Source organism: Olea europaea, unplaced genomic scaffold (assembly GCF_002742605.1).
Source record: "Olea europaea var. sylvestris unplaced genomic scaffold, O_europaea_v1 scaffold2305, whole genome shotgun sequence".
In the NCBI taxonomy this organism is placed as follows: Eukaryota; Viridiplantae; Streptophyta; class Magnoliopsida; order Lamiales; family Oleaceae; genus Olea; species Olea europaea.
Genome location: NW_019241142.1, coordinates 15,433 through 26,014, shown reverse-complemented (window position 1 = coordinate 26,014; position 10,582 = coordinate 15,433). Strand labels below are relative to the sequence as shown.

The 10,582-nt window shown below is 32.5% G+C and overlaps 1 protein-coding gene across 1 annotated transcript; it reads right to left on the bottom strand.

Moving 5' to 3' along the window:
- Nucleotides 1–24: 24 nt before the first annotated feature.
- Nucleotides 25–781, bottom strand: LOC111381435 (plastocyanin-like). The gene has a single exon (XM_023005213.1). The coding sequence runs from the start codon at nt 699–701 to the stop codon at nt 198–200; it is 504 nt and encodes a 167-aa protein (XP_022860981.1). The 5' UTR covers nt 702–781; the 3' UTR covers nt 25–197.
- Between the last annotated feature and the right edge of the window lie 9,801 nt (nt 782–10,582).

Below are 10,582 nucleotides of genomic sequence, written 5' to 3'. Positions count from 1 at the left end.
AAATTCATTCTTTTCCCCAAAATGGGACTCAAACAAGGGCTAAATTCCATAAATATTCAATAGAATACATAGGGTGTATATATATCAAGAAATACAAAACTGAGATAATTAGCATTTAAGAACTAAAAATCCCAAACATTTTTAATAAAAGAAAAAAATGTTGCTAACATTTTTTTAGATCAGGCAAACATGCTAATCTAGTTTACAGTTATTGTGCCAACCATACCAGCACCTTCATGAGGAGTACAGTAGAATCTGTAAGTTCCCTTCTCTGTCAGAGTCACTGCATAAGTCTCTTCAGCTGCATTCAGCAAGTCCTCCTCCGACATAGAGATTTTCGACGCATCAACTCCTGTCGGAATTGCATCCTCGTCGAAAACAACATTGTGGGGGAATCCAGCATTGTTCTTGAACACAATTTTCTCTCCGGCGGCCACAGAGATGTTATCAGGAATGAAAGCCAGTGTGCCATCACTACCACCAAGCAAGACCTCGACAGCCAGGGCATTGCTGGTTAGCACTGCAGTGGCAGCAGTCGCAACAACTGCTGCAATACCTATATCTTTCAATGAAGCCTTCACGGCCAGCTTGGGGGACGGGTGGAACCCTTGGTGGTGGCGCAACTTTGAGGTCGAGGAACCGGCGGCCTGAAGGCCGGTGAATGATGTGATGGCAACAGCAGAAGAAATAACAGATGCCATTCTTAAGCAGCGTTGAAAGTTGTAAATCTACTAGCTTTAAGCCTGTTTGTGAGCGGAGATAAAGAATGAAATAAGAAGGCGAATGGACTTTAATATGTGGTGATGAGGGCCGGGTGGGGATTGATTTTGTTGAGGTTGTAATATGTGGTGCATGTTTTTTTGGGATAGTGTATGGAGTGAAGAAATAGGGTTATCTGATTGGCATTAATCTGATTGGATTGGGTAGAAGCAATCTTCTGGTGTGGAAAATATTGGATGTTTCTGATTTGAGGTGGAAATTATAAATCACAAATTATTAGTGGCACAGGATAAGTTTTGTGTTTCCAAAAAATTGCGTGGATGGTTATAAACTTCCAATATAATCAAGAACCGGATGAGTCATATTTCAAAATGTGTTTGCTCCAGTTTCATAGAATGGTTGGCTCAATTCTTGTAGGAGGACTTGACCCGTCAGATTGATTATTACAAAGAAAAAAAATAAAAAATAAAAGAACCTCCTTTGCTTGTACGGATAGGTTTTTTTTTTGGATCGAGTTAGGGAAACATAATGATTGACATAGGAAATAATCGAACACACACACACACCCCTCAGGAGTTCAACATTATTTATTTCACGTGGGACCCACGCACTTTGTGAGGGTCAGGCATCCAGAGTGTCAAACATTTTCCGACAAAGTAACATTTTCCTTTTGTTTTTTATTTTTTTGCTGAGAATAGGATCGTTTAAACTTAGCAAGTACAATATGCCTATAAGATAAGCATGTTCCAGGCAAAAGCTGGGACATATAAAATTCGGTTGACACCTCTAGATTGACCTAAATAAAATAAAAGGATAAATTAATAATTAAACACCAAATTTAAGTATTTTTCTCCTATTGGAGAAATCATAATGCCTTCCCAGTGAAAATATCTAGATTGCCCCTTCCATAATGATTATGGTTTGGGCACATTAAACCCAATCATGCTATAGATACATAAATACAACAGGAATTTTTAATAGACAGAAATACAACAAGAATTTTTAACAGACAGCACATGACGTATAATCATTGAAAGATGGGGAAAAAATACAAAAAACAATCGAATTAGGTTTCACCACGTTTGCATCTGTATGAATTCGGTAAAAGAATTTCTTGTACTAGAGGATTTTCCCATTAAACCTCATGGTTTGGGATGACGAACGGATCCTTTCATCGATATTTTTCTTACTCAACATCCAAAGTATTGTGATCTGAAATGGGAATTAACTGTTGTGATTTGCGTAAACGGTCACACTTACTAAATCTATATTATTTGAAAATATAATTTTAAAAATATTAAAATGCATAATATATAATATATAATTAAGACTTATTTTTGAGATTTTTTTAATAATTTGATTAATAATAATTAAATATTAAAATCATGATTTTGCTTAAATTTCTCTTTATTAATCCTTGGCTTGTGCTCTTGCTTTTTGTTGCTTTTACTTTGGACCACCGTTTGGGAAGCCTTTCTCAAGTTAGATGTTGGTCTAGTTTTAGATCCATTACAAACTTTTGGGCCTTTCATGTATAATCGGGCCATACATTTTCTGCCCTAAACTAGTTGGTAATTTTGGGCCTTGACAATGTGGATGGTTGGAATCTTCAAAATAAAATAAAATGTTATTTTTAAATATCACCCGCTACTTAAATACACATTAAAAGATCAAGGTTACTTATTGCTTTTTAGTTGGCAATATTAAAAATATAAGTACCTTAAAAAATTTAGTTTACTAACAAAAATTCTGTCGATATATAACTTTAAATGGTAGTAACGGAATATTAGATCAAAAGTAAAATAATTTTTAAAGAAAAACTTAACTACGGTAATATTACAAAAAAGAAATAAAAAGATACGTTAACTTTTTCGGCTGTGTCAAATAAGGAAAATGTTGTTTATTTGACTAATAAAAAATAAAAATACAAAGAGAATAAATTTTTGTTGTCTATACTTATGACTTCTCGTTAACGATTTTTGATCAAAAACAGTTGGTAGCTGCCAACAAACTCATAGAAAAAAGCTCCAACTCCGTAGGTGACTAACTTGTATGGATGACACTATCAACATGCTCAGAGATGTCGATACCAATAGATCACAAATAGGGTCAATGAAAAGATGAAGAAACTAACTTAGGAGCACATTAAGGATGACAACAGTGCGAGGCAGAGACAGTGTACATTGACAACATGTTCTCGCCCATACATAATTCCCAAAGGAGTAAGACGGGAGATAGGATATTTTGCCATACCTATAGTACATGTTGTCCAAGTTGGAATATTCCAAACTCCATTTTGTAGAATAGTAAGTCTGAATTGCCACAAATCTCAAGTGAAAAAAACATGTCTCCAAATTATTAGTCATCAACAACCTGCATCCACTAAGATAACATGGGTACCTCCATCTCAACCACTGGCATAAAAAATGATAGAGAAAAAAGACTTTTTCGACAATAATATTATAAATAAAAAGTAAAAGATATATATCAGTATCAACACTTTTTTGGTAGAGCATGTCGCACCAGACTTACCTAATGCGGTTACCTAGTTAGCGTGGTGTGCAAGCTATTGTGTCAGTCCGAGAGTTTATCCAGTCGCATCTGAAAAGTAGTGGCTGAAAAAAAAAAAGATTATTCTTGTTTTTTTAACTTATAAAATATAGAAATAACAAATTTCATGAAGTTATAGACAATTTATTGTCAATGATTAGTGATTGAAAAAGTCAATGATTTTAGACAACATTAGACATTGTTGTCGATGATAATCGTTGATAGATGAACATCAATGGTCATTATTATTGATGATTTTATTCAAATCAACATATTTTCAGTTATGGCATGCGAGATTTAAAATATGAAACTGAATATTTATTAGGTTATACTCCCCTAAATTAGGTTAATTGCACATTTGTTGATTTGTGTACAATTGTAATTGAGAATGATTGATATAATTATTGTTGACGTTCCAAACTGAATTAATTAACTTTGATAAACTTAATTGAGAATTAGAACGAGGCACTTAGATGGAATAGGAAAGAGACAATTGTATTAACTTTTGCCTTGTGAATGAGAAAGTACAAAAGTCGGAAGTATCCAGGGGGGAGAGGGGTATATATATTAATTTTCTTTTCTTTTCCTTTTTGTAAAAACCGTTTTTTATGTTTAATTTTTTTTCGCATATTAGTCTGACATGAAATTTTTTAACCCAATTTTGAATTCAATCCTGGGCCCGTCCCTAAAAGTATTTTTAAGTCATGATCCTTGAAGGGAGTCGTTTGTCTCCATTTATAACTGCATTCGGAAAGGTTGGCTATCATAGTCACGTCGTCTGCAGCATTTGAATTGCCTCCCAACATTAGCCACAATGTTCTTCTAATTAGGTGCGCCAAATTATTCAGTTGAGAAGGTTTCTTATTGGACAATGAGGTCGGCCCCTTGCAGCTTATCATGATGTTTGGGATACTTGCAGTTATTTTCATCGTTGTTGATCTCTGGTTGGTTGGCTATGAAGTGCTTACATCAACTATGCCATGTGGTCCTAATGAGATTGGTCAAAGGAAGGGTGATGATGTCACCTTAGTCAAATTAATATTCATGATGTCCTTTAATTACATAGAGCTCATTGAGATGATGCGTAACTAGAATTGAGCTGTGACTAGGGACTACGTATAGCTATAACTGTAGGTTTTGATTGAGGACCTTAATTAGGGAGAAAATTTGTGGTTAATCCTTAATTAAGAATCCGATATTTACAGTTTGCACCCCCAAAGGTTGGGATTGTCAATAATTCCGGCCTTTGCTTGAAATACCATCATTTTGCTTTGCGAAGGACTTGGTGTACATTATGGACACCATAATCCATAATGCACACATGGCGCTCCCTTATTGGAGGGGTGTCGGAACTTAATGAGGAGGTTATTTTTTTAAGGGTTACAACTCTTGGTGTTTCGTGCCACCTGTAGACAATTGTTGGGATGAGGTGCCTCTTCACGTTCCACAACGATTTAAAAATGGTGCCTTTTCGAATTCTTCTCCTATAAAAGAGGCATAAACATGTTACGTTCGACACTCAACATTTCGAGCTATTAAATTACTTTCCAAATCTTTGCTTATAACATATTGTCTCAGGTATTTTCCATTTTTCAATTCCTTTTCCATTCTTCCTTTCCATATATAAGGCCCTGTTTGATTAACCATTTTTTTTCATGGAACTAAGAATTGATTTTCCAACTTCTACTTTTGCATTGTTCAATAGCATTTATTTTCTTGGCAAAATGTTTTCTTGCTCCTCCACTCACACGCCACTTTTCTTGGATTTTGTGGAATTCTTGGTGCTGGCGTAATTTTTTTTTTTTCGCAATGGAAACAAATTCTAAGAATTATTATAAAAAAAATATTTTTCTTTAATTGACAATTTTCATGTAAAACAAAGTCAAACGAACACCCAAAGATAAATGTTTTTCTTGAATTTTTTTTTTTTTGGGTTTTGGCAATGAAAATAAATTTCATTCCCAATATCAGTAAATTCTATCCCTTTAATTGACAATTTTTATATAAAACAAAGTCAAACAGACATCAAAAAACACTTTAATTTAAACATTTTTCATGTGAAAAATTATATAAATCAAACACAATAATGTACAATTCTCAAGAAAACAACTTTCCATTAATTCAATTTCTTAGAATTCGTTTTCTTTTCACCCAAATTCCACATTTACAATCAAACGGACCCTAAGTTCAAATGACTTTGCAGTTCATTCTTGGGATAATAGCCAGAAAGAGTAGATAAGTACATCCCATTTGCCTTCGTCTCAGTCTTTATCTACCGCCGAATCAATTTTTGAAATTCTTGAAGTGAGTACAATCCGTAGCCCCATCTCATTAGATATGGTTCACCCATCAACTTTCGTTCATTCTCTACCGATCCTCAATCCATTTAGGGTATTTAGCATAGTAGTAGGCGATGAAAGTGGTTTCTCTGACGAGACGTGGGAATGTCTGAAAATAAAGTCTAGGCCAATGAGGAGAAGTTGGAAAATGGAAATCAAAATACAACATCCCTGATTCGGTACAGGCATTCTTGCTTAGGGAAGATGACAGGGCTTGCAACCCCCAAAAACAATGTGTCGCCTTGAATCCTGCGATCGTTCAAGCTAGGCTGTGACTTCATTTTCCTCGCTTGATAAGGAAGTTTTTATCTTCTTGTGGACTCACTCCAACTCAGCTCTGTCCAAATGGTTGGAAGACCATGTATGGCTGCTTGCTATTGTGGTATAGATTGGACTTTCTAGAGCTTACTGTTGAGCAATTCAATTTCCTTTGTATTTTTTAGGAAGACAGTAAAGCCTCTGGTTGGTACTAGTGTTGGGTACTCCTTCCTCTATTAAGAATTGGAAGGATGGCTTCTTCTATGTGAGGGAAGATTAGCAGTTAAAGCCAAATAAGGCGAACAGGGATGATGTGATTCAGCGGTTCCAATTTGAAATTACAAAATCCGTAATTATATTAGTACTTTATTTTACTTAGCTGTCGACCTGAATTTGTTTGTCAATATATTGAATTCGTCCTTCTTCTTTTTCTTTTTTTTTTAATACTTTTCAGTTATTTGCCATTGCACTACTTTTCCAGGAACTAGCAAGATTAGTTGCTAGGGAATTTGATCAGCAAAGTGGCATTGATTTTCATGAAAGTTCTAGTCTTACAATTAAACTTGCTTCGTTAGATTATTGCTCTAGCAGTCTCTTTTAACTGACCAATTTGACAATTGTATGTCTTGATCCTTTCTTGCATGTTATTCTTGAAGAGGAGGCTTAAATGGTATAACTAAAAGGATTTGTTGATCGAAATTGTCCAGATTATGTCTACATATTGCACAAATCTCTTTATAATCTCGAACATGCACCACGTTAGTGGCTTTTACGTCTCAATCTTTAGCTATTGAAGTTGGTTTTCGGGCATCATCTATCAATTATTCTCTTTTTATGTTTCATTCTTCCACTCTTAACAGTTTTTATATTTATACAAGTTGATGATATCATAATAATTGGATGTAATGGGCATGAAATATTTCCTATCATTTTAAGACGGACAAAATATATCTCTGATTTGCTTCATCGTGCAAAGAAAGGCATATTTTCGACTAGCTTTTTGACCAAAAAATTTATTTTCTTTTCAAAACTACATTTAGAAAATGAAAATAATTTTTTTTTATTTGCGAAATTCAAGAAAATTATAAACAATCATCTTTTTATTGTTCCAAGATGCAAAAAACGTTTCTAACAAGCACAAAGTAGACTTTGAACCACTGTTGAAAATTTATTTAACATACATAGTACAATTTAAACAATATTTCAGTTCCACTAAGGATCTTTGTATTTAGAAAGTAACCATGTTAGTAATTATACCTTTGTTGAATTTTGCGAACTCCTTTACTTATCTTGAACACAATCGATCAAAATTTGAAATTCACATTTGTCTAATTGTCCAGTCTCCAATGAAAATTCATACAGGAAACAAAAATGAGAGAATTATGGTTTCTCTTTTCTCATGCTATCAAGATTATGAATTGCATGTTATGATTTTTTAAACTCTAACAGTTTATTAATAAAAGTACAAGTAGGGATGGCAATGGGCCGAGCCAAGTCGACTCGGTCCTTTAACCCACGAGCTCTTGATTTTTTTATTTTATTTTTTTTTTGGTAAATTTGCACATTTTTGGACTTCTTATTTTTTCTTTTTTTTTTTTTTTTTTTTTTTTTTTTTTTTTTTTTTTTGAAATTTGTCATTTTTTTGGTTTTTTTTTTTTTTTTTTTTTTTTTTTTTTTTTTTTTTTTTTGTAAATTTTCATATTTTTTGACGAGCCCACGAGCCCTTGTGGGCCTCGTGAGATTGAGCCCCTGCTTGGCTCGAGCTCGAGCTCGTCATTTGATGAGCCCGAGCCGGGTTTTAACGAGCCGCTCGACCCGTTTGACATCCCTAAGTACAAGTGGGTGTAAATATTTTATTTAATTCGGTCTAATGTTCAATTAATCAAAATAATAAAACTTGATCGATTAATTAATCTAGTCAATTAATTTGCCTGTTAGTAAGTACAATTAATTAATTAGTAATATCATTCTTCTCATTCTTTTTTGTGCATGACCCATTATGCTCCCATTCACGATGCTTAATGACATGAATTATTATTTTGATATAATCAAAATAAAATAAATTAAAATACCCTTTAATTTATCATTAATTGACCTAGTTTAATTAATTCACATTCGTCATTTCAAATTGATACTGGCAACGTGTCGGGACAATACATGTAACGAAAAATGTCATGGAGTATAACAAAACTAACCCTGTTCATTTATTGTAAAATTATAATTCCAGTCAATATGATTTGATCAATTATGAGATATGAAATGTATCAATCTTGATTATTGATCACATCTTTCATCCTACTATTAAGTCAATGTAAGCCGAAAACTCTTTTTGACTTATGAGAATACATTGTTCAAAGATTTCTTTATCAACTTAACTGAATGAATTATAGATCATAATCTCTCATTATTTAAGAGTGATAAATCCTCTATTAATTATTTACAACCTTCGTATAATTTTTTTATATACCCGAATCGTGTCGTATTAGCGACTCTTGACAGAACAACATTTAATATTACCGAAGTATGACTATCTTCATATAAGGCACTATGATGACCCCAGTCAAAGGACTAAATCTATTATCGAACGTTATGGATTAGCCTCTAACACTCAGATGGTTATCCATGTAGAATTACTTCAGCAGATCTCCAATATTTTGTTCTCTTAGCAAAAATATTCATGTATTCATTTAAGTGTCACCATATTTTAACTTATGAGATCAGTTACTTACTTTTCAAGTAAGAAATGTCACAAATGATGATCTATCCATAATAACAATATTCGTATCTCATTATTACTTACGACCACGGATAATTAAAGATTCAATCATATATAATTGATATCTCACTTATGACTAACAAGTTATCAAAATTTGAATCTATGGACTCTATTATTTAATTAAATAATATATTTGCCATAAAGAAATATATCAATTATATATTAAAAGTGTTTATGTCCAAAATCGATTGGAACTAGGGCACAACACATACAATATTTCCTCAAACAGGTGGTAAATAAGATCTCAGAGTGAACTAAATTTGAGCTAGGAATATCATCGAGCACCTAGAGTGTGATGCACTAATTTTCTTTTTCTTTCAAGGAGTTGTTTCTAGCTTAACCAGAATATAGACAACCATCCCAAAAATTCAAGAAAAACTATAACTTTTTATTCGTACCTGTAGTTGAAAGTTCGAGATTGAAACACAAAATGGTATAGTGCCACTCTTTGGCTGTTGTCACATTTGAATGCTATGAGGATAGCTAAGGATGTTATAGCCTCGACAACTTCCATCAGAGGCTAAAGGAGAATGTTGCCGCTGTTTCTCTTATCCATCAAGAATGCCTAAGAATCTAGAGAGCGAAGCCGTTAACCTACAATCATAAAGGTTGCATATTAAAGAGTCATGTTGTTTCGAAATGGATGTGACTGTTCAAATATGTGTATAATGAAAAGTCATGACCTTTTGCTATGATGCAATCTACAAAACTAAATATGAAATGGTACGAATCTAATGGTTAAAATTAATTTGTGCCAAAAGATGCGACCTTTTGAAGTGGCAAAAATCTATAAATAGGATTCTCTTCATTCCATTTTCTTCACTCCATATAATTGATTTCTAATTCTTTCATTTGCCAAATTATGTCAGAATAATTTTCAAATTATTTTTGAGTTTCATATTCAATATTTAGTATTCGATAACTTTCATTCAAAAACAGTATATCAATCGTTGGATCGTCCGATAAAATTATTATAGTACTATATTTATTTTGGAAGAAATGATAAACCTTGAGATGCAATGTCTATTTTTTATTATGTTAACACCAGTATAGGAGGCAAAATCTGTCTTGAGGAGAATTTTTTTTTCATATACCTCGCTTTAATTCATCTCCTTCTAATTTCTACATTTCAGTAAGTGGAAATTTGTACGTGTATTTTGATTTCAGTAAATCAAAATACTCTTCAATATTTTGCAAATATAAGTCACGATTTTATCTTCTTTGTGGGCACGTATTTTTATTAATATAATAATTTATGCACCAATTGCATGTGTATCTTTATTTTAATCCTAATTCAACAATATTAATGGCAAAAGTCAAATTGCATATAAATTGATGTTTTAATCCATATTTTGTGCATAGTTTATTAAAGGCAGAAAAATAAGATATGCATTTTTTCAATTCAAATTTTAATTGCACAAGTTATTCTATAATAATTATTTGCTTGAAAAATTAATTCTTGTCTAAATGGTAAGTGAACCAATTTGAAAGAGTAAACTTTAATATGTACAAGCATGTAATCTCATATAAAAGTTATATATTATTGCACCATAAATAAGAAAATTGGACTCTTGGAATAAATGATCGATATGAAACTCAAAAAACTTACTACTTTATACGGGAAAAACGAACTTCGTAAGTCAGATAAGTTTTCCTTCTTATTTTGTATTATCAATTAATGCTTCTGTCCTGGTTCCTAACGATGTGTAGTTCTAGATTAGACCTATAATAATTTAATGCTTACTTGCAGAATAAATTCCTGTTGAGGAATTGTGGGGATTAGAATTATTTTGATGGAAATAGCGATTTATCACTTGAATAAATTTGTTCAGAACAACTGAGAATTGAAAAAATTCAATTTTTATTATTATTTTTATAAGTTGAGAGAAAGAATTGGTACTTGAAAGGAAGAGAAAAGTTATTGATGGGTTTAAAAATC